Source organism: Oncorhynchus clarkii, chromosome 18 (genome assembly GCF_045791955.1).
Source record: "Oncorhynchus clarkii lewisi isolate Uvic-CL-2024 chromosome 18, UVic_Ocla_1.0, whole genome shotgun sequence".
Classification (NCBI taxonomy): domain Eukaryota; kingdom Metazoa; phylum Chordata; class Actinopteri; order Salmoniformes; family Salmonidae; genus Oncorhynchus; species Oncorhynchus clarkii.
This window is the reverse complement of record NC_092164.1, coordinates 71,298,281-71,324,106: the sequence shown is the minus strand read 5'-3', so window position 1 is coordinate 71,324,106 and position 25,826 is coordinate 71,298,281. Positions and strand designations below refer to the sequence as shown.

The window sequence follows — 25,826 nt, the reverse complement described above, 5'->3', positions numbered from 1 at the left end:
GTATGAAACAGTATGCCAGGTTATAGAGTAGTGTATGAAACAGTATGCCAAGTTATAGAGTAATGTATAAAACAGTATACCAGGTTATAGAGTAGTGTATGAAACAGTATGCCAGGTTATAGAGTAGTGTATGAAACAGTATGCCAGGTTATAGTGTATGAAAAAGTATGCCAGGTTATAGAGTAGTGTATGAAACAGTATGCCAGGTTATAGTGTAGTGTATGAAACAGTATGCCAGGTTATAGTGTAGTGTATGAAACAGTATGCCAGGTTATAGTGTATGAAACAGTATGCCAGGTTATAGAGTAGTGTATGAAACAGTATGCCAGGTTATAGAGTAGTGTATGAAACAGTATGCCAGGTTATAGAGTAGTGTATGAAACAGTATGCCAGGTTATAGAGTAGTGTATGAAACAGTATGCCAGGTTATAGAGTAGTGTATGAAACAGTATGCCAGGTTATAGAGTAGTGTATGAAACAGTATGCCAAGTTATAGAGTAATGTATAAAACAGTATACCAGGTTATAGAGTAGTGTATGAAACAGTATGCCAGGTTATAGAGTAGTGTATGAAACAGTATGCCAGGTTATAGTCTATGAAACAGTATGCCAGGTTATAGAGTAGTGTTTGAAACAGTATGCCAGGTTATAGTGTATGAAACAGTATGCCAGGTTATAGAGTAGTGTATGAAACAGTATGCCAGGTTATAGAGTAGTGTATGAAACAGTATGCCAGGTTATAGAGTAGTGTATGAAACAGTATGCCAGGTTATAGTGGAGTGTATGAAACAGTATGCCAGGTTATAGTGTATGAAACAGTATGCCAGGTTATAGAGTAGTGTATGAAACAGTATGCCAGGTTATAGAGTAGTGTATGAAACAGTATGCCAGGTTATAGAGGAGTGTATGAAACAGTATGCCAGGTTATAGAGTAGTGTATGAAACAGTATGCCAGGTTATAGAGTAGTGTATGAAACAGTATGCCAGGTTATAGAGTAGTATATGAAACAGTATACCAGGTTATAGTGTATGAAACAGTATGCCAGGTTATAGAGTAGTGTATGAAACAGTATGCCAGGTTATAGAGTAGTGTATGAAACAGTATGCCAGGTTATAGAGTAGTGTATGAAACAGTATGCCAGGTTATAGAGTAGTGTATGAAACAGTATGCCAGGTTATAGAGTAGTGTATGATACAGTATGCCAGGTTATAGAGTAGTGTATGAAACAGTATGCCAGGTTATAGAGTAGTGTATGAAACAGTATGCCAGGTTATAGAGTAGTGTATGAAACAGTATACCAGGTTATAGTGTATGAAACAGTATGCCAGGTTATAGTGTAGTGTATGAAACAGTATGCCAGGTTATAGTGTATGAAACAGTATGCCAGGTTATAGAGTAGTGTATGAAACAGTATACCAGGTTATAGAGTAGTGTATGAAACAGTATGCCAGGTTATAGAGTAGTGTATGAAACAGTATGCCAGGTTATAGTGTAGTGTATGAAACAGTATGCCAGGTTATAGTGTAGTGTATGAAACAGTATGCCAGGTTATAGTGTATGAAACAGTATGTCAGGTTATAGAGTAGTGTATGAAACAGTATGCCAGGTTATAGAGTAGTGTATGAAACAGTATGCCAGGTTATAGAGTAGTGTATGAAACAGTATGCCAGGTTATAGAGTAGTGTATGAAACAGTATGCCAAGTTATAGAGTAATGTATAAAACAGTATACCAGGTTATAGAGTAGTGTATGAAACAGTATGCCAGGTTATAGAGTAGTGTATGAAACAGTATGCCAGGTTATAGTCTATGAAACAGTATGCCAGGTTATAGAGTAGTGTATGAAACAGTATGCCAGGTTATAGAGTAGTGTTTGAAACAGTATGCCAGGTTATAGTGTATGAAACAGTATGCCAGGTTATAGAGTAGTGTATGAAACAGTATGCCAGGTTATAGAGTAGTGTATGAAACAGTATGCCAGGTTATAGAGTAGTGTATGAAACAGCATGCCAGGTTATAGTGGAGTGTATGAAACAGTATGCCAGGTTATAGTGTATGAAACAGTATGCCAGGTTATAGAGTAGTGTATGAAACAGTATGCCAGGTTATAGAGTAGTGTATGAAACAGTATGCCAGGTTATAGAGTAGTGTATGAAACAGTATGCCAGGTTATAGAGTAGTGTATGAAACAGTATGCCAGGTTATAGAGTAGTGTATGAAACACAGCCGTCAGATCAATTGATCAGTTACATCTGAATACTGAAGGTCAATTGGTAAAAGCCAATAAAACACAGTGTCGGCATTTGTAATGACAATCGATGAAGTGGCGAAGACAATTAGTTATGTTTTTCTATATTTTTTTACAACACAATACAGATCACTGCATAATGAACCACCTGCAGTATTGACAAGGCATTCACATCAATGAGGAGACAAGGCACATTAGCAAGCAGGCATGTCAGCCTCATTTCACAGGCTGTTGATCAGGTTAGCCTCACATCACAGGCTGTTGTGTGATGACCAAGGTGTTTTCTGTTCTGTGTGATACACACAAGGGTTTATGCATGAACACACACACACACACACACACACACACACACACACACACACACACACACACACACACACACACACACACACACACACACACACACACACACACCTGCCTCCCCCTTCTCCCTTCCACCAAACCACCCCGTCAGTCTCTGGACTGATGTTTGACCTTGAGCTCCAGTAATTGTCAGCCATTTCCATGACGGCCTCCACCCCTGCTGAGGCTGACTGAAACAGAGTCCCAGTGATGTATTGTGTTAAACATGGACTTTGAAGATGAGCTATGAGGATAAGTGAACACATTGGACACATCCGTGACTATATAATAGACTGTCGCTTTTTCCCTCTTTCTCCCTCGCTCTTGTGTTCTTCTCACACCTCTCATCCCTCCTCTCCTCCTCCTCTCTTCCTCCCTCTCCCCCTCCATACCCTCCCTCTCCCCCTCCCTATCCTCCCTCTCCCCTTACCTAATCCCTCTTCTTCCCTCATCCCTCACCTCCTCTCCCCCTCCCCTCTTTTCCCACACCATCTACCCCCTCCTCTCCACCTCCCTCTTCCCATTCCCCCCTCTCCCCCTCCCTCTTCCCATTCCTCCCTCTCCCCCTCCCTATCCTCCCTCTCCCCTTCCCTATCCCTCTTCTTCCCTCATCCCTCACCTCCTCTCCCCCTCCCCTCTTTTCCCACACCATCTGCCCCCTCCTCTCCCCCTCCCTCTTCCCATTCCTCCCTCTCCCCCACCCTATCCTCCCTCTCCCCTTCCCTATCCCTCTTCTTCCCTCATCCCTCACCTCCTCTCCCCCTCCCCTCTTTTCCCACACCATCTGCCCCCTCCTCTCACCCTCCCTCTTCCCATTCCTCTCCTCTCTCCTCTCCCTTCCTCCCCTTCATCTCCCCCCCTCTCCTCCCCTGTTCCTCAGCTCAGTGTGGGGGTGATCTGAAGGCTCCTAGTGGAATCATCCTGTCCCCTGGTTGGCCAGAGCTCTATAAGGAGGCCCTTAACTGTGAGTGGGTCATCGAGGCTCCGCCAGGATACCCCATCAAGATCGTGTTTGATAAGTAAGTCAGGACACAACACTGTCTTCTTTTCTTTTCCTATCTCTACCCTTACTATCATTCATTCTGCCTCTCTCTCTCTCTCTCTCTCTCTCTTCCATCTTCTCCTACATTATTGTACTGTGTATTACTCTCTTTCTCTCTCTCGATGTCTCTCTCTCTCTCTCTCTCTCTCTCTCTCTCTCTCTCTCGATGTCTCTCTCTCTATCTCTCTCTCTCTCTCTCTCTCTCTCTCTCTCTCTCTCTCTCTTTCTGTCTCTCTCTGTCCCCCCTCCTCTCTCTCTCTCTCTCTCAATTTTCAATTCAATTCAAGGGGCTTTATTGGCATGGTAAACGTGTTAACATTGCCAAAGCAAGTGAGGTAGATAATATACAGTGTTGTAACAATGTACAAATGGTTAAAGTACACAAGGGAAATAAATACACATAAATATGGGTTGTATTTACAATGGTGTTTGTTCTTCACTGGTTGCCCTTTTCTTGTGGCAACAGGTCACAAATCTTGCTGCTGTGATGGCACACTGTGGAATTTCACCCAGTAGATATGGGAGTTTATCAAAATTGGATTTGTTTTCAAATTCTTTTTGGATCTGTGTAATCTGAGGGAAATATGTCTCTCTTATATGGTCATACATTGGACAGGAGGTTAGGAAGTACAGCTCAGTTTCCACCTCATTTTGTGGGCAGTGAGCACATAGCCTGTCTTCTCTTGAGAGCCATGTCTGTCTACGGCGGCTTTTCTCAATAGCAAGGCTATGCTCACTGAGTCTGTACATAGTCAAAGCTTTCCTTAGGTTTGGGTCAGTCACAGTCTCTGTCTCTCTCTCTGTCACTCTCTCGCTCTCTGTCTCTCTATCCCTCTCTCTCTCTCTCTCTCTGTCACTCTCTCGCTCTCTGTCTCTCTCTCACTCTCTCTCCCTCTCTCTCTCTCTCTCTCTCTCTGTCTCTCGCTCTCTGTCTCTCCCCCCCCTCTCTCTCTCTCTCTCTCTCTGCCTCTGCCTCTCTCTCTCTCTCTCTCTCTCTCTCTCTCTCTCTCTCTCTCTCTCTCTCTCTCTGTCTCTGTCTCTCTCTCTCTCTGTCTCTCTCTCTCTCTCTCTCTCTCTCTCTCTCTCTCTCTCTCTCTCTGTCTCTCTCTCTCTCTCTGTCTCTCTCTCTCTCTCTCTCTCAGGGCTCTAAAGTGTGACCATATTGCTCCTAAATATTTTGATGCGACCTGGATTTGTTTTATTTGGGGGCACCGCTGCACCTGTAAAATAATCACCCAGATAATAATTGTTACTAATGATGAGGCTTCGTTCTACCGCAGCATCCGAGCGCCATAGAGTCCTCTCTCTCCCGTGGCAGCTTGATTCCACACATACCAAGCGTCACCTCCCTGTCACTCAAGCATATTTCCTCCAGGCTTATTCTCTCAGCTGTACAACACATTGTTCCAAAACAAGAACGATGCTGCTTTCCACGTTGCTTCTGAATATGAATCCAGAAGTTTTCTCTATTCTACTATTAGTTGGGAAACACTGACCAGTACTTCGTTTTTACCCTGCCGTAACTCCTATCTAGCTGTTTCATATGATTCCTGCTGACCCATTGGTTGTTCCCTCAGATTCCTGCTGACCCATTGGTTGTTCCATCAGATTCCTGCTAACCCATTGGTTGTTCCCTCAGAATCCTGCTAACCCATTGGTTGTTCCCTCAGAATCCTGCTAACCCATTGGTTGTTCCCTCAGAATCCTGCTAACCCATTGGTTATTCCATCAGATTCCTGCTAACCTATTGGTTGTTCCCTCAGAATCCTGCTAACCCATTGGTTGTTCCCTCAGAATCCTGCTAACCCATTGGTTGTTCCCTCAGAATCCTGCTAACCCATTGGTTATTCCATCAGATTCCTGCTAACCCATTGGTTGTTCCCTCAGAATCCTGCTAACCCATTGGTTGTTCCCTCAGAATCCTGCTAACCCATTGGTTATTCCATCAGATTCCTGCTAACCCATTAGTTGTTCCCTCAGAATCCTGCTAACCCATTGGTTATTCCATCAGATTCCTGCTAACCCATTGGTTGTTCCATCAGAATCCTGCTAACCCATTGGTTATTCCATCAGATTCCTACTAACCCATTGGTTGTTACCTCAGAATCCTGCTAACCCATTGGTTATTCCATCAGATTCCTGCTAACCCATTGGTTATTCCATCAGATTCCTGCTAACCCATTGGTTGTTCCCTCAGAATCCTGCTAACCCATTGGTTATTCCATCAGATTCCTGCTAACCCATTGGTTATTCCATCAGATTCCTGCTAACCCATTGGTTATTCCATCAGATTCTTGCTAACCCATTGGTTGTTCCCTCAGAATCCTGCTAACCCATTGGTTATTCCATCAGATTCCTGCTAACCCATTGGTTATTCCATCAGATTCCTGCTAACCCATTGGTTGTTCCATCAGATTCCTGCTAACCCATTGGTTATTCCATCAGATTCCTGCTAACCCATTGGTTATTCCATCAGATTCCTGCTAACCCATTGGTTGTTCCCAAAGTTTTACAGTATATTGACCAGTGGCGGCTGGTGCCGTTTAATATGATGGAGGACAGTACAATTGTTTTATTAGAATGGCCTTATTTCTATTACAGCATTAACATCCATAGGTTTAGGCTACTACATTACACTCTAATTTTCCCTATGCCCATCATGAGGTTGCTACAACCTAGCCTATGAATGAAAGTTTACAGCGTAGGTGCAAACAGGTTGAGAGAAATTTGAGGTGACAGACAGTGACATTCAATGGCACATTGCAGACTCTTGCCTGCATCTAGCTGATCTAGGGTGTAATCATTAGTCCAACAGTATCACCTCTTATCTGCATCTAGCTGATCTAGGGTGTATTCATTCGTCCACCAGTTGCAGACAAGAGTTTCTATTGGACAAATTCAGGTATGTTTTTCCCCGCTTTGTTCCGTTTGCTTCTGTTCAAAAAAACGTTTTTTCGAACAGAATCGCCGGAATGAATACACCCCTGATCACAAGCAAACACAGTTCACTTTCATAGCAGCCACATACAAACAGCGTGGCCATTTTACTCGTTGTATAATTCCTTCTCCCATCTATGAGCTCTTCTCCTTCTCTTGTGGACTTCAGTGCACAACACATCAGCTGTCTGTGACCAGGCGAAAAAAACTGTCCAAGCCAAACCTTCGTATTATAACCGCTAACCGCTAAACACAGCCTACATCGTTGTCACCCTATTAGCTAACGTCATAGTCAACATAGCTACTAGAACCAACATGTTAGTAAACCTGCTACAATCATGCAGTACAGTGTACAATCTGCAATCAGCTTAGCAGAAACCAAAAGCGGTGTTGGATAGCCATAGCCAGCTAGCTAACCTTGCTTCCCTCTCTGTTTGAGCAGGCTAAACTAGCTAACCTTGCTTCCCTCTCTGTTTGAGCAGGCTAAACTAGCTAACCTTGCTTCCCTCTCTGTTTGAGCAGGCTAAACTAGCTAGCATAGCATCCCTCTCTGTTTGAGCAGGCTAAACTAGATAACCTTGCTTCCCTCTCTGTTTGAGCAGGCTAAACTAGCTAACCTTGCTTCCCTCTCTGTTTGAGCAGGCTAAACTAGCTAGCATAGCATCCCTCTCTGTTTGAGCAGGCTAAACTAGCTAACCTTGCTTCCCTCTCTGTTTGAGCAGGCTAAACTAGCTTGCATAGCATCCCTCTCTGTTTGAGCAGGCTAAACTAGATAACCTTGCTTCCCTCTCTGTTTGAGCAGGCTAAACTAGCTAGCATAGCATCCCTCTCTGTTTGAGCAGGCTAAACTAGATAACCTTGCTTCCCTCTCTGTTTGAGCAGGCTAAACTAGCTATCTGCATTTGCTAAGTAAGTGAATGTGAAGTGAAAAAAATTAGGATATACAGCTTTTTGTCTCTCTATTTTTCTCTTGCTTCTCCATCAGTTTAAAAAAATATATATAATTTGTTCAAAACTGTTCAACTATTGTCTTTCTCTCTTTGAGTCAGATACTCACCACATTGTATGCACTGCAGTGCTAGCTAGTAGCTTATGCTTTCAGTACTCGATTCATTCTCTGATCTTTTGATTGGGTGGAAAACATGTCAGTTCATGCTGTAAGAGCTCTGATAGGTTGGAGGATGTCCTCCAGAAGTTGTCATAATTACTGTGTAAGTCTAAAGAAGAGGATGAAAACCATGAGCTTCCTAGGTTTTGTAGTGAAGTCAATGTACCTAGAGGAGGATGGAAGCTAGCTGTCCTCCGGCTACACCATGGTGCTACCCTACAGAGTGCTGTTGAGGCTACTGTAGACCTTCTTTACAAAACATTGTGTTTTAATCAATTATTTGGTTACGTGAATATATTTAGCATCTCTTTTTTAAAGATTCACAATTTACATTTTTTTTATGAATTTCACTGAGGAGGATGGTCCCACAGATTCCTGTTAATCCATTGGATGTTCCCCAGATACTTGTTAAACCATTGGTTGTTCCCCTAGATTGCTCTTTGCCAATTGGTTGTTCCCCCAGATTGCTCTTCCTCCATTAGTTGTCCCATCGATTGCTGTTCACCCATTGGTTGTTCTCCCAGATTCCTGTTAACCAATTGGTTGTTCCCCCAGATTGCTGTTCCTCCATTAGTTGTCCCATCGATTGCTGTTCCTACATTAGTTGTCCCATCGATTGCTGTTCACCCATTGGTTGTTCTCCCAGATTCCTGTTAACCCATTGGTTGTTCCCCCAGGTTTCGTACTGAGGTAAACTATGACGTGCTGGAGGTGCGTGACGGGCGGTTCCCCTCGTCACCTCTGATTGGTAGCTACCAGGGTACCCAGGTGCCCCAGTTCCTCATCAGCACCTCCAACTTCCTGTTCCTCCTCTTCTCCACTGACAAAAGCCACTCGGACATCGGCTTCCGCATCCACTATGAGAGTAAGACTTTGTGTTTTTCTAGAACCAGTAGACATTGATGGGTCCAGAGCAACCATTAGAGGAACTCTGAAATGCTCCCTACCTTCCTCTCCTCACAGACAAAAAAATCATATTATGTTCCAGATTAGTTTGCTTGGCTTGACACAGAGCCCATCATTACAAATTATTGGTTTTGCTATTCCACTGTCAAAGTCATGCCAGGTCTGAGCTATAAACATGCCAGGTCCCTAACTGAGCTATAATCATGCCAGGTCCCTGACTGAGCTATAATCATGCCAGGTCCCTGACTGAGCTATAATCATGCCAGGTCCCTGACTGAGCTATAATCATGCCAGGTCCCTGACTGAGCTATAAACATGCCAGGTCCCTGACTGAGCTATAATCATGCCAGGTCCCTGACTGAGCCAGTGATAGGTGATATTAATGAGGTGGTATTAATGAGGTGATATTAATGAGGTGGTATTCATGAGGTGGTATTCATGAGGTGGTATTCATGAGGTGGTGTTCCTGAGGTGGTGTTCCTGAGGTGGTATTCATGAGGTGGTATTAATGAGGTGATATTAATGAGGTGGTATTAATGGGGTGGTATTAATGAGGTGGTGTTCCTGAGGTGGTATTAATGAGGTGGTATTAATGAGGTGGTATTAATGAGGTGGTATTAATGAGGTGATATTAATGAGGTGATATTAATGAGGTGATATTAATGAGGTGGTATTAATAATGAGGTGGTGTTCCTGAGGTGGTATTAATGAGGTGGTATTAATGAGGTGGTATTAATGAGGTGGTATTAATGAGGTGATATTAATGAGGTGGTATTAATGAGGTGGTGTTCCTGAGGTGATATTAATGAGGTGATATTAATGAGGTGATATTAATGAGGTGATATTAATGAGGTGGTATTAATGAGGTGGTATTACTGAGGTGGTATTCATGAGGTGGTATTAATGAGGTGATATTAATGAGGTGATATTAATGAGGTGATATTAATGAGGTGGTATTAATGAGGTGGTATTACTGAGGTGGTATTCATGAGGTGGTATTAATGAGGTGGTATTCATGAGGTGGTGTTCCTGAGGTGGTATTAATGAGGTGGTATTAATGAGATGGTATTAATGAGGTGGTATTAATGAGGTGATATTAATGAGGTGGTATTAATGAGGTGGTGTTCCTGAGGTGGTATTAATGAGGTGGTATTCATGAGATGGTATTAATGAGGTGGTATTAATGAGGTGGTATTAATGAGGTGGTGTTCCTGAGGTGGTATTCCTGAGGTGATATTAAAACCATCATCACTCCCTTTTCTCTATGCAGACATCTCAATCACAACATCCATATGTATTTAATAACTACAGGGTTGATTATATTGTAAGATGTTGCACATCGTCAGAAAACACACAGGGGCACATCGTCAGAAAACACACAGGGGCACATCGTCAGAAAACACACAGGGGCACATCGGCAGAAAACACACAGGGGCACATCGGCAGAAAACACACAGGGGCACATCGGCAGAAAACACACAGGGGCACATCGGCAGAAAACACACAGGGGCACATCGGCAGAAAACACACAGGGGCACATCGTCAGAAAACACACAGGTGCACATCGTCAGAAAACACACAGGGGCACATCGTCAGAAAACACACAGGTTTAAAACGATTTTATAAACATCATCGTTTTTTTTTAATCAACTCTCACCTTGTCATCAAAAGACGATGCAAACACACAATGGTGTTTTTAAAATCTTTTAAACCTGTGTGACTCAACATTAGTAACCCTTCGTCACAGCAGCAGTCTCTGCTTTAATAATTCACCGTGGCTACTGCACCACTCAGACAGAAACAGGACATGGTGTGTGGGGCAGAAACAGGGTAGGGTGTGTGGGACAGAAACAGGACAGGGTGTGTGGGGGAGAAACAGGACATGGTGTGTGGGGGAGAAACAGGACATGGTGTGTGGGGGAGAAACAGGACATGGTGTGTGGGGCAGAAACAGGACAGGGTGTGTGGGACAGAAACAGGACATGGTGTGTGGGGGAGAAACAGGACATGGTGTGTGGGGGAGAAACAGGACATGGTGTGTGGGGGAGAAACAAGACATGGTGTGTGGGACAGAAACAGGACATGGTGTGTGGGGCAGAAACAGGACATGGTGTGTGGGGCAGAAACAGGACATGGTGTGTGGGACAGAAACACGACAGGGTGTGTGGGGCAGAAACAGGACATGGTGTGTGGGACAGAAACAGGACAGGGTGTGTGGGACAGAAACAGGACATGATGTGTGGGGCTGAAACAGGACAGGGTGTGTGGGACAGAAACAGGACAGGGTGTGTGGGGCAGAAACAGGACAGGGTGTGTGGGGCAGAAACAGGGTAGGGTGTGTGGGACAGAAACAGGACATGGATTGTGGGGCAGAAACAGGGCATGGTGTGTGGGACAGACACAGGACATGGTGTGTGGGACAGAAACAGGACATGGTGTGTGGGACAGAAACAGGGTAGGGTGTGTGGGGCAGAAACAGGGTAGGGTGTGTAAGGCAGAAACAGGGTAGGGTGTGTGGGGCAGAAACAGGGTAGGATGTGTGGGGCAGAAACAGGACATGGTGTGTGGGGCAGAAACAGGACATGGTGTGTTACTCTGGTCTGTTACTCTGGTCTGTTAACTGGTCTGTTAACTGGTCTGTTACTCTGGTCTGTTACTCTGGTCTGTTACGCTAGTCTGTTACACTGGTCTGTTACTCTGGTCTGTTACTCTGGTCTGTTACACTGGTCTGTTACTCTGGTCTGTTACACTGGTCTGTTACTCTGGTCAATTACTCTGGTCTGTTACGCTGGTCTGTTATTCTGGTCAGTTAACTGGTCTGTTAGTCTGGTCTGTTACTCTGGTCTGTTACTCTGGTCTGTTACTCTGGTATGTTACACTGGTCTTTTACTCTGGTCTGTTACTCTGGTCTGTTAACGGGTCTGTTACTCTGGTCTGTTAAGCTGGTCTGTTACACTGGTCTGTTACACGGGTCTGTTACTCTGGTCAATTACTCTGGTCTGTTACTCTGGTCTGTTACTCTGGTCAGTTAACTGGTCTGTTAGTCTGGTCAATTACTCTGGTCTGTTACGCTGGTCTGTTACTCTGGTCTGTTAACTGGTCTGTTACTCTGGTCTGTTAACTGGTCTGTTACTCTGGTCAGTTACTCTGGTCTGTTAACTGGTCTGTTACTCTGGTCTGTTACACTGGTCAGTTAACTGGTCTGTTAGTCTGGTCAGTTACTCTGGTCTGTTACGCTGGTCTGTTACTCTGGTCTGTTAACTGGTCTGTTACTCTGGTCTGTTAACTGGTCTATTACTCTGGTCAGTTACTCTGGTCTGTTAACTGGTCTGTTACTCTGGTCTGTTACACTGGTCAGTTAACTGGTCTGTTAGTCTGGTCAGTTACTCTGGTCTGTTACTCTGGTCTGTTAACTGGTCTGTTAACTGGTCTGTTACTCTAGTCTGTTACACTGGTCTGTTACTCTGGTCTGTTACTCTGGTCAGTTAACTGGTCTGTTACTCTGGTCTGTTACTCTGGTCTGTTAACTGGTCTGTTACTCTGGTCTGTTTCACTGGTCTGTTACTCTAGTCTGTTACTCTGGTCTGTTAACTGGTCTGTTACTCTGGTCTGTTACACTGGTCTGTTACGCTGGTCTGTTATGTGGGTCCATTTGAGAGATGTGTTTACGCACTATTTCACCTGAAACACGTGTAACGTGGAGTGTGTGTGTGTGTGTGTTTGTGTGTGTGATAACCCCAGTGTGTGTGTGATAACCCCAGTGTGTGTGTAATAACCCTTGTGTGTGTGTAATAACCTGTGTGTGTGTGTGTGTGTGTGTGTGTGTGTGTGTGTGTGTGTGTGTGTGTGTGTGTGTGTGTGTGTGTGTGTGTGTGTGTGTGCGTGCGTGCGTGCGTGCATGCATGCATGTGTGTGCGTGTGTGTGTGATAACCCCAGTGTGTGTGTAATAACCTGTGTGTGTGTGTGTGTGTGTGTGTGTGTGTGTGTGTGTGTGTGTGTGTGTGTGTGTGTGTGTGTGCGTGCGTGCGTGCATGCATGCATGCATGTGTGTGCGTGTGTGTGTGATAACCCCAGTGTGTGTGTAATAACCTGTGTGTGTGTGTGTGTGTGCGTGTGTGTGTGTGTGTGTGTGTGTGTGTGTGTGTGTGTGTGTGTGTGTGTGTGTGTGTGTGTGTGTGTGTGTGCGTGCGTGTGTGTGTGCATGTGTGTGTGTGTGTGTGTGTGTAATAACCCTGAGTGTGTTTTCCTCCTCAGCTCTACAGCTACAGTCAGATCACTGTGTCGACCCTGGCATCCCCGTCAACGGCCAACGTCATGGCAACGACTTCTACGTAGGTGCCTTGGTAACGTTCAGCTGTGACGCGGGGTACTCCCTCAGCGACCCGGAACCCCTGGAGTGTGAACCAAACTTCCAGTGGAGTCGACCCCTGCCCAGCTGTGATGGTACGGCCCGATTCTGAATTCTGTTCACAAAATGAACCCCCCAGTTTAGCTCCCGGTTGAACTTGCCCTTATCAAACTGTAAAACTAGGATAAAAGTGTTGAAGTTGTCCTTCAGAGTTTATCTTCTTATTACACGTTTTAAGGCCAGGATTGATTTCTCTGTATCCTTCAGAAGGGCTACTAAACTGTATTGTAGAGCATGGTGAAACCTGGGTATATTACGCTAAGTGTAGTTCTAATAACTACCTACTTATTCAACATTAATCTTTCTGTCTCTCCCTCCCTCCCTCCCTCCCTCTCCCTCTCCTCCCCCTCCCTCTCTCTCCTCCCCCTCCCCTCCCCCTCCCCCTCCCTCTCCTCTCCCTCCCTCCCTCCCTGCCCCCCCCCCCCTCCCTCCCTCCCTCCCTCCCTCCCTCCCTCCCTCCCTCCCCCTCCCTCTCCTCTCCCCTCCCCTCCCCTCCCCTCCCCCTCCCTCTCCTCTCCCTCCCTCCCTCCCTGCCCCCCCCCCTCCCTCCCTCCCTCTCCTCCCTCCCTCTCCCTCTCTCTGCAGCGTTGTGTGGAGGTTATATTCAGGGTAACACCGGTACCATCCTCTCCCCTGGGTTTCCTGACTTCTATCCTCACAACCTCAACTGCACCTGGATGATAGAGTCCTCTCACGGGAAAGGTGAGCAGGGCCACTCCTGTCTAATTCAACTTCGCTGACACGGTCATTTCCCTTATCTGGTCCTATAGAGAACGGTAGGTCCTGTACATCCCTGCAGCACTGCAGCACTGCTAGCCAAGCCCAAGGCAGAATAGGCACTTTTCTATTCAAATCTCTATTAGTACTATTACCTATTCAAAAGTACTCAAACACATCCATGGACACAAACATGTTGTCTAATTCCCCTGGTGAAGGCTGTTTTCAGCTTTTTAAAACAGAAACGTGTTCTACTCATATTCTATTGTTCTCCCAGAGTAGCTGACCATCTGCTGCTCTCTCCTGTAGTAACCCACCAGGAAGTGTAGTTGACTCTTCTCTCTCTCTCTCCTGTAGTAACCCACCAGGAAGTGTATTTGACTCTTCTCTCTCTCCTCCCCCACCAGGAAGTGTAGTTGACTCTTCTCTCTCTCTTCTCCCCGACCAGGAAGTGTAGTTGACTCTTCTCTCTCTCTCTCTCTCTCTCTCTCTCTCTCTCTCTCTCTCCCCCTCTCTCTCTCTCTCTCTCTCTCTCTCTCTCTCTCTCTCTCCTCCCCAACCAGGAAGTGTATCTGACTCTTCTCTCTCCCTCATTCCTGCCCCACCAGGTGTCCAGTTCACCTTCCATACATTCCACCTAGAGTCTCCCCATGACCACCTGTTGGTGACAGAGAACGGCAGCTTCCCCGAGCCCCTGTGGAGACTAACGGGCTCAACACTGCCCCCCACCCTCAGTGCAGGCCTGTATGGGAACTACACCGCTCAGATACGCTTCCTCTCAGATTTCTCAGTCTCCTACGAGGGATTCAACATCACCTTCTCAGGTAGGGGTACAGGTTTAACTTAGCACGGCTCCTTATCCGGGCTCCAAGGACCATGAAATAGCATTTTAAGTCGTTACGGATTAAAACCGTGTGACATTTGGAATACTGAGAGAATACCTTATCGTGTTATACATTGTAAACAAATATGAGTCTCTGTGTGTATTTGTCACAGGGTTAGCCTTCCTTTCTGGCTAGACACACCATGAAACTAACAGTGCAAACATGAGGAGCAGTATCAGAATTGGCAACAGGTTATAAACATGAGGAGCAGTATCAGAATTGGCAACAGGTTATAAACATGAGGAGCAGTATCAGAATTGGCAACAGGTTATAAACATGAGGAGCAGTATCAGAATTGGCAACAGGTTATAAACATGAGGAGCAGTATCAGAATTGGCAACAGGTTATAAACATGAGGAGCAGTATCAGAATGGGCAACAGGTTATAAACATGAGGAGCAGTAGTAACAGGTGTACCAGTAGTATACAGAGCTCCATGTATATTAATGTAAATATATTAAATATTAATGTATATGATGAAATATTAGGTACCTCCTGATTGAGATATATTAATTTGTTGTCAGTTTTTGCCCCCCCCCCCCTCTTGCCTGTTCATTGTATTGTGGCAAGTGTGTTAGGATAAAGGCAGGAAGTTGGGCCTTCGGGGAAGGGAGTCCTTGCTAGATGCGGGAGCGGTATAGTTTTTTGACCATACAAACATACAGACAGGTCATAATATGTATTTTCCATATCAAGTATTCTCTGCTTTAGGTTGATTGGAGAATCATTTATTTGTCAGATATTAGAAGAATGAACATTTTTGTTGCACCATGTCCCTGGATGTCATTGAATGTTTGGCCGTTTGGAAACCTTGAGTGTGGACTGTATGGTACCAAACAACCCCGCTTCAGGCTTGGGCATTGGCTATGGTAAAGAGGACAGGAAGCCACTACATGTAGTAACAGGTATAACAGGTATAACAGGTGTACCAGTAGTAACAGGTATAACAGGTGTACCAGTAGTAACAGGTATAACAGGTGTACCAGTAGTAACAGGTGTACCAGTAGTAACAGGTGTACCAGTAGTAACAGTAGTAACAGTAGTAACAGGTGTAACAGGTATAACAGGTGTACCAGTAGTAACAGGTGTAACAGGTATAACAGGTGTAACAGTAGTAACAGGTGTAACAGGTATAACAGTAGTAACAGTAGTAACAGGTGTACCAGGTATAACAGGTGTACCAGTAGTAACAGGTGTACCAGTAGTAACAGTAGTAACAGGTGTACCAGTAGTAACAGTAGTAACAGTAGTAACAGGTTTAACAGGTGTACCAGTAGTAACAGGTATAACAGGTGTAACAGTAGTAACGGGTGTAACAGGTGTACCAGTAGTAACAGGTATAACAGGTGTAACAGTAGTAACAGATGTAACAGGTGTACCATGTGTACCAGTAGTAACAGGTGTAACATGTCTACCCATAGTAACATGTATAACAGGTGTAACAGGTATAACAGGTGTAACAGGTGTACCAGTAGTAACAGGTGTACCAGTAGTAACAGGTGTAACAGGTATAACAAGTGTAACAGGTGTAACAGGTGTAACAGGAGAAACAGGTGAACCAGTAGTAACAGGTGTACCAGTAGTAACATGTGTACCAGTAGTAACAGGTGTAACAGGTGTACCAGTAGTAGCAGGTGTAACAGGTGTACCAGTAGTAACAGGTGTACCAGTAGTAACATGTGTAACAGGTATAACAAGTGTAACAGGTGTAACAGGTGTAAAAGGAGTAACAGGTGTACCAGTAGTAACAGGTGTACCAGTAGTAACATGTGTACCAGTAGTAACAGGTGTACCAGTAGTAACAGGTGTAACAGGTGTACCAGTAGTAACAGGTGTAACAGGTGTACCAGTAGTAGCAGGTGTAACAGGTGTACCTGTAGTAACAGGTGTAACAGGTGTAACATGTATAACAGGTGTAACAGGTGTAACAGGTGTACCAGTAGTAACATGTGTACCAGTAGTAGCAGGTGTAACATGTGTACCTGTAGTAACAGGTATAACATGTGTAACAGGTGTAACAGGTGTACCAGTAGTAACATGTGTAGCAGGTATTACAGGTGTAACAGGTGTAACAGGTGTACCAGTAGTAACAGGTATAACAGGTATAACAGGTGTAACAGTAGTAACAGGTATAACAGGTATAACAGGTGTACCAGTAGTAACAGGTGTAACATGTGTAACAGGTGTACCAGTAGTAACATGTGTACCAGTAGTAACAGGTGTAACAGGTGTACCAGTAGTAACATGTGTAGCAGGTATAACAGGTATAACAGGTGTAACAGGTGTAACAGTAGTAACAGGTGTACCAGTAGTAACAGGTGTAACAGGTGTAACAGGTGTACCAGTAGTAACATGTGTAGCAGGTATAACAGGTATAACAGGTGTAACAGTAGTAACAGGTGTAACAGGTGTAACAGGTGTAACAGGTGTAACAGTAGTAACAGGTGTACCAGTAGTAACAGGTGTAACAGGTGTAACAGGTGTACCAGTAGTAACATGTGTAGCAGGTATAACAGGTATAACAGGTGTAACAGGTCTAACAGTAGTAACAGGTGTAACAGGTGTACCAGTAGTAGCAGGTGTAACAGGTGTACCTGTAGTAACAGGTGTAACAGGTGTAACAGGTGTAACAGGTGTAACAGGTATAACATATATAGATGCTTTTCATGATCATGGGTCAACTGGAAGAAAATCCATGATAATGCAATGCATTATTGGTTTCCTCAAAAACAAGTATGGAGTTTTGTTTTCATTTTACGAATGATTACCTCTCTTTTCCATCCATCCCTTTCTCCTCTCCTCCTTCAGAATATGACCTGGAGCCTTGTGAAGACCCCGGCGTTCCTCCCTACAGTACCCGTAAGGGGTTACAGTTCGGGGTGGGGGACGCGCTCATCTTCTCCTGTTTCCCTGGTTACCGTCTGGAGGGGCCGGCGAGGGTGACGTGTCTGGGGGGGCGGAGGAGGGTGTGGAGCTCCCCTCTGCCAAGGTGTGTTGGTAGGTGGCCCCGCAATTTCATTTGGTTTTTGCTCCCCCCTCTCCCCCAACCACTAACTCGCCCAATCATGTGTATTATTAAACTAATGCACACCCATCTCATGTGCCCTTACGTAAAACACTCCAACACAACCCACAACCTTAAATATGACCACACAGCCTTATACACTATATAGAGGGGATATTGGAGATATAGAGAGTGGATTATTGAGATATGGAGATATAGAGAGTGGTTTATGGAGATATATAGAGTGGATTATGGAGATATGGAGAAATAGAGAGTGGATTATGGAGATATGGAGATATAGAGAGTGGATTATGGAGATATATAGAGACATATAGAGTGGATTATGGAGATATATAGAGACATATAGAGTGGATTATGGAGATATAGAGAGTGGATTATGGAGATATAGAGAGTGGATTATGGAGATATATAGAGTGGATTATGGAGATATATAGAGAGGATTATGGAGATATAGATAGTGGATTATGGAGATATAGAGAGTAGATTATGGAGATGTATAGAGTGGATTATGGAGATATGGAGATATATAGAGTGGATTATGGAGATATGGAGATATAGAGAGTGGATTATGGAGATATATAGAGACATATAGAGTGGATTATGGAGATATAGAGAGTGGATTATGGAGATATAGGGAGTGGATTATGGAGATATATAGAGTGGATTATGGAGATATATAGAGAGGATTATGGAGATATAGATAGTGGATTATGGAGATATAGAGAGTAGATTATGGAGATATATAGAGTGGATTATGGAGATATGGAGATATATAGAGTGGATTATGGAAATATATAGAGTGGATTATGGAGATATAGAGAGTGGATTATGGAGATATAGAGAGTGGATTATGGAGATATATAGAGTGGATTATGGAGAAATATAGAGTGGATTATGGAGATATGTAGATATATAGAGTGGATTATGGAGATATAGAGAGTGGATTATGGAGATATAGCATGTGGATTATGGAGATATAGAGATTTATAGAGTGGATTATGGAGATATATAGAGTGGATTATGGAGATATATAGAGTGGATTATGGTGATATATAGAGTGGATTATGGAGAAATATAGAGTGGATTATGGAGATATGTAGATATATAGAGTGGATTATGGAGATATAGAGAGTGGATTATGGAGATATAGAGATATATAGAATGGATTATGGAGATATAGAGATATATAGAGTGGATTATGGAGATATAGAGAGTGGATTATGGAGATATAGAGAGTGGATTATGGAGATATAGCATGTGGATTATGGAGATATAGAGATATATAGAGTGGATTATGGTGATATGGAGATAGATAGAGTGGATTATGGAGATATATAGAGATATATAGAGTGGATTATGGAGATATGTAGATATATAGAGTGGATTATGGAGATATAGAGAGTGGATTATGGAGATATAGAGATATATAGAGTGGATTATGGAGATATATAGAGATATATAGAGTGGATTATGGATATATAGAGAGTGGATTATGGAGATATAGAGAGTGGATTATGGAGATATAGCATGTGGATTATGGAGATATGTAGATATATAGAGTGGATTATGGAGATATATAGAGTGGATTATGGAGATATAGCATGTGGATTATGGAGATATGTAGATATATAGAGTGGATTATGGAGATATAGAGAGTGGATTATGGAGATATAGAGAGTGGATTATGGAGATATAGCATGTGGATTATGGAGATATGTAGATATATAGAGTGGATTATGGAGATATAGAGAGTGGATTATGGAGATATATAGAGATATATAGAGTGGATTATGGTGATATGGAGATATATAGAGTGGATTATGGAGATATATAGAGATATATAGAGCGGATTATGGTGATATGGAGATATATAGAGTGGATTATGGAGATATATAGAGATATATAGAGTGGATTATGGAGATATAGAGATATATAGAGTGGATTATGGTGATATGGAGATATATAGAGTGGATTATGGAGATATATAGAGATATATAGAGCGGATTTTGGTGATATGGAGATATGGAGATATATAGAGTGGATTATGGAGATATAGAGAGTGGATTATGGAGATATAGAGAGTGGATTATGGAGATATAGAGAGTGGATTATGGAGATATAGAGAGTGGATTATGGAGATATAGAGAGTGGATTATGGAGATATAGAGAGTGGATTATGGAGATATATAGAGTGGATTATGGAGATATATAGAGATATATAGAGTGGATTATGGAGATATAGAGAGTGGATTATGGAGATATATAGAGATATAGAGTGGATTATGGAGATATAGAGAGTGGATTATGGAGATATAGAGAGTGGATTATGGAGATATAGAGAGTGGATTATGGAGATATAGAGAGTGGATTATGGAGATATAGAGAGTGGATTATGGAGATATAGAGAGTGGATTATGGAGATATATAGAGTGGATTATGGAGATATATAGAGAGGATTATGGAGATATAGATAGTGGATTATGGAGATATAGAGAGTAGATTATGGAGATGTATAGAGTGGATTATGGAGATATGGAGATATATAGAGTGGATTATGGAGATATGGAGATATAGAGAGTGGATTATGGAGATATATAGAGACATATAGAGTGGATTATGGAGATATAGAGAGTGGATTATGGAGATATAGGGAGTGGATTATGGAGATATATAGAGTGGATTATGGAGATATATAGAGAGGATTATGGAGATATAGATAGTGGATTATGGAGATATAGAGAGTGGATTATGGAGATATGGAGATATATAGAGTGGATTATGGAAATATATAGAGTGGATTATGGAGATATAGAGAGTGGATTATGGAGATATAGAGAGTGGATTATGGAGATATATAGAGTGGATTATGGTGATATATAGAGTGGATTATGGAGAAATATAGAGTGGATTATGGAGATATGTAGATATATAGAGTGGATTATGGAGATATAGAGAGTGGATTATGGAGATAAAGCATGTGGATTATGGAGATATAGAGATTTATAGAGTGGATTATGGAGATATATAGAGTGGATTATGGAGATATATAGAGTGGATTATGGAGAAATATAGAGTGGATTATGGAGATATGTAGATATATAGAGTGGATTATGGAGATATAGAGAGTGGATTATGGAGATATAGAGATATATAGAGTGGATTATGGAGATATAGAGATATATAGAGTGGATTATGGAGATATAGAGAGTGGATTATGGAGATATAGAGAGTGGATTATGGAGATATAGCATGTGGATTATGGAGATATAGAGATATATAGAGTGGATTATGGTGATATGGAGATAGATAGAGTGGATTATGGAGATATATAGAGATATATAGAGTGGATTATGGAGATATGTAGATATATAGAGTGGATTATGGAGATATAGAGAGTGGATTATGGAGATATAGAGATATATAGAGTGGATTATGGAGATATATAGAGATATATAGAGTGGATTATGGAGATATAGAGAGTGGATTATGGAGATATAGAGAGTGGATTATGGAGATATAGCATGTGGATTATGGAGATATGTAGATATATAGAGTGGATTATGGAGATATAGAGAGTGGATTATGGAGATATAGAGATATATAGAGTGGATTATGGAGATATATAGAGTGGATTATGGAGATATAGCATGTGGATTATGGAGATATGTAGATATATAGAGTGGATTATGGAGATATAGAGAGTGGATTATGGAGATATAGAGAGTGGATTATGGAGATATAGCATGTGGATTATGGAGATATGTAGATATATAGAGTGGATTATGGAGATATATAGAGTGGATTATGGAGATATATAGAGATATATAGAGTGGATTATGGTGATATGGAGATATATAGAGTGGATTATGGAGATATATAGAGATATATAGAGTGGATTATGGAGATATAGAGATATATAGAGTGGATTATGGAGATATATAGAGATATATAGAGCGGATTATGGTGATATGGAGATATATAGAGTGGATTATGGAGATATATAGAGATATATAGAGTGGATTATGGAGATATGGAGATATATAGAGTGGATTATGGAGATATATAGAGATATATAGAGTGGATTATGGAGATATATAGAGATATATAGAGTGGATTATGGAGATATGGAGATATATAGAGTGGATTATGGAGATATGGAGATATATAGAGTGGATTATGGATATATATAGAGATATATAGAGTGGATTATGGTGATATGGAGATAGATAGAGTGGATTATGGTGATATAGAGATATATAGAGTGGATTATGGAGATATATAGAGATATATAGAGTGGATTATGGAGATATATAGAGATATATAGAGTGGATTATGGAGATATGGAGATATATAGAGTGGATTATGGAGATATGGAGATATATAGAGTGGATTATGGATATATATAGAGATATATAGAGTGGATTATGGTGATATGGAGATATATAGAGTGGATTATGGAGATATGGAGACATATAGAGTGGATTATGGTGATATAGAGATATATAGAGTGGATTATGGAGATACTCAGATTTTTTAAAATATTTTTAATCCTCATCAATCTACACACAATATACCATAATGACAAAGCAAAAACAGTTTTTTTGAATATTTGCAAATCTATTAACTATACAAAACAGAAATAACTTATTTACATAAGTATTCAGACCCTTTGCTATGAGACTCAATATTGAGCTCAGATGCATTCGATTTCCATTGATCATCCTTGAGATGTTTCCACAACTTGATTGGAGTCCATCTGTGGTAAATTCAATTGATTGGACATGATGTGGAAAGGCACACACCTGTCTATATAAGGTCCCACAGTTGACAGTGCATGTCAGAGATAAAACCAAGCCATGAGGTCGAAATAATTGTCCGTAGAGCTCCAAGACAGGATTGTGTCGAGGCACAGATCTGAATGCCAGCGTCACATCTGGAGGAAACCTGGCACCATCCCTATACGGTTAAGCATGGTGGTAGCATCATGCTGTGGGGATGTTTTTCGGGGACAGGGAGACTAGTCAGGATCGAGGGAAAGCTGAACGGAGCAAAGTACAGAGAGATCCTTGATGACAACCTGCTCCAGAGTGCTCAGGGCCTCAGACTGGGGTGAAGGTTCACCTTCCAACAGGACAATGACCCTAAGAACACAGCCAAGACAATGAAGGAGTGGCTTCGGGACAAGTCTCTGAATGTCCTTGAGTGGCCCAGCCAGAGCCCGGACTTGAACCCGATCGAACATCTCTGGAGAGACCTGAAAATAGCTGTGCAGCGACGCTCCCCATCCACCCTGACAGAGCTTGAGAGGATCTGCAATGAAGAATGGGAGAAACTCCCCAAATACAGGTGTGCCAAGCTGGTAGCATCACACCCAATAAGACTCGAGGCTGTAATCGCTGCCAAAAGGTGCTTCAATAAAGGACTGAGTAAAGGGTCTGAATTCTTATGTAAATGTAACATATGTAACATATTTTGTTACATTCAGGGTCAGGGAAGGCAGATTCAGGGTCAGGGAAGGCAGATTCAGGGTCAGGGCAGGCAGATTCAGGGTCAGGGCAAGCAGATTCAGGGTCATGGCAGGCAGATTCAGGGTCAGGGCATTCAGATTCAGGGTCAGGGAAGGCAGATTCAGGGTCAGGGCAGGCAGATTCAGGGTCAGGGCAGGCAGATTCAGATTCAGGGCAGGATAATTCAAGGTCAGGGCAGACAGATTCAAGGTCAGGGCAGACAGATTCAAGGTCAGGGCAGACAGATTCAAGGTCAGGGCAGACAGATTCAAGGTCAGGGCAGACAGATTCAAGGTCAGGGCAGACAAATTCAGGGTCAGGGCAGGATGATCGGACAGGTGGGAAAGTAGTCCAGAGTCAGGCAGGGGTCAAAACCAGGAAGACGATCAAAAGGAGTACGGGGAAAAACACGCTGGTTGACTTGACTAACATACAGGACAAACTGGCACAGATAGACAGGAACCACAGGGATAAATACACTGGCACAGAGAGACAGGAACCACTGGGATAAATACACTGGCACAGAGAGACAGGAAACACAGGGATAAATACACTGGTACAGAGAGACAGGAAACACAGGGATAAATGCACTGGTACAGAGAGACAGGAAACACAGGGATAAATACACTGGTACAGAGAGACAGGAAACACAGGGATAAATACACTGGTACAGAGAGACAGGAAACACAGGGATAAATACACTGGTACAGAGAGACAGGAAACACAGGGATAAATACACTGGTACAGAGAGACAGGAAACACAGGGATAAATACACTGGCACAGAGAGACAGGAAACACAGAGATAAATACACTGGTACAGGGAGACAGGAAACACAGGGATAAATACACTGGTACAGAGAGACAGGAAACACAGGGATAAATACACTGGTACAGAGAAACAGGAAACACAGGGATAAATACACTGGTACAGAGAGACAGGAAACACAGGGATAAATACACTGGTACAGAGAGACAGGAAACACAGGGATAAATACACTGGTACAGAGAGACAGGAAACACAGGGATAAATACACTGGTACAGAGAGACAGGAAACACAGGGATAAATACACTGGTACAGAGAGACAGGAAACAGAGATAAATACACTGTGGAAAACAAGCAACACCTGGAGGGGTTGGAGACAATCACAAGAACAGGTGAAACAGATCAGGGTGTGACAATTATAGGGTATAGTGTGTAGATCGTTGAGGAGAATAAAAAAAAAAGAATTAATTTTAGAATAAGTCCGTAACGTAACCAAATGTGGAAAAAGTTTAAGGGGTCTGAATATTTTCCTGAATGCTCTGTATGTCTAATGGACAAGTGGTTGTAAATGTTTTAATCATGTGAATGTCTAATGTTGTAAATAATAGATAATTCAAATCTGACCTAACAAGGTCTGAAGTTGTGGTTCTAATTAATTCCACTCACCTGTCGTCCCAGGTCTAAATCAGTCCCTGATTAGAGGGGAATCACCCACCTGTCGTCCCAGGTCTAAATCAGTCCCTGATTAGAGGGGAATCACCCACCTGTTGTCCCAGGTCTAAATCAGTCCCTGATTAGAGGGGAATCACCCACCTGTCGTCCCAGGTCTAAATCAGTCCCTGATTAGAGGAGAGGAATGAAAACAAGCAATTGAAACTGGCTTTTAAGGTCCAGAGTTGAATTGAAGACAAACATAGTATTAAAATGAGCACTAATTCATTCTTAGAGTGTAACTATAAACTATGTTTAACTAACTGGAGAGCCAGCTGAATCATACCAAAAAGGAAAAGAACTCAAATTGTGATAACAAAATGTAGAAATGTCTCACAGTTGCAGTATGAAATGGTTCACAGTGGCTAACCTTAGAGAGTAATTTGTCTCAATGTAATTTTTTTTGTCATTCCAGTTGAAGGAAAGTAATTAAGTTGTGTGTGTTTTCTGCTATCTGCTTCTTAAAAAAAATGTTTTTCTTTAGACTTTGTTTGTGGGAGAAGCAGTCAGGCCATTTCTACATGAATATAAATGTAGATTTCGACAGTTACTTGGATGGGTTTTCAGTTGTCCTTTTGTATTGGAGTGGTTTTCTGTCTACAGAGACTCTGTATTTATGTTCAATTTTGATCAAAATAGAATGAATAGAAGGGACACAGATACTCTGAACTCAATTATAACAAGTCAGAGGTGATCATCTCTCCTACATTATCCTCTCCGCTGCATGTCTCCATAGAACCATGTATAAGTACAAATACTAGATGCTATTGGTGAGTGGGGATTGACCTCTCCTGTTCTCTCTTTCTCTGTGTCTCTGTCTCTCTCTCTCTCTCTCTCTCTCTCTCTCTCTCTCGCTCTTTCTCTCTCGCTCCCTTGCTCTTTCTCTCTCTCCCTCTCTCTCTCTCTCTCTCACTCTCTCTCTCTCTCTCTCCCTCTTGCTCTCTCTCTCTCTCTCTCTCTCTCTCTCTCTCCCTCTCTCTCTCTCTCTCTCTCTCTCTCTCTCTCCCTCTTGCTCTCTCTGTCCCTCTTGCTCTCTCTCTCTCTCTCTCCCTCTTGCTCCTGCTCTCTCTCTCTCTCTCTCCCTCTTGCTCTCTCTCCCTCTCTCTCTTTCCCGCTCTCTCCCTCTTGTTCTCTCTCTCTCTCTCTCTCTCTCTCTCTCTCTCTCTCTCTCTCTCTCTCTCTCTCTCCTAGCTGAGTGTGGATCCTCAGTGACTGGCATGCAGGGAG

General features: G+C 42.7%; 1 protein-coding gene across 1 annotated transcript in view; it reads left to right on the top strand.

The window, feature by feature from the left end:
- LOC139372403 (CUB and sushi domain-containing protein 2-like) overlaps positions 1–25,826 on the top strand; it is a 773,740-nt gene that overhangs the window by 466,645 nt on the left and 281,269 nt on the right. The window contains exons 18-24 of the mRNA XM_071112112.1: positions 3,470–3,608; positions 8,354–8,541; positions 12,838–13,026; positions 13,577–13,693; positions 14,317–14,532; positions 17,400–17,588; positions 25,791–25,826. The exon at positions 25,791–25,826 is cut by the window's right edge and continues 134 nt beyond it. Of these exons, the coding sequence (XP_070968213.1) occupies positions 3,470–3,608; positions 8,354–8,541; positions 12,838–13,026; positions 13,577–13,693; positions 14,317–14,532; positions 17,400–17,588; positions 25,791–25,826 (1,074 nt within the window). The remainder of the gene's footprint in view (positions 1–3,469; positions 3,609–8,353; positions 8,542–12,837; positions 13,027–13,576; positions 13,694–14,316; positions 14,533–17,399; positions 17,589–25,790) is intronic.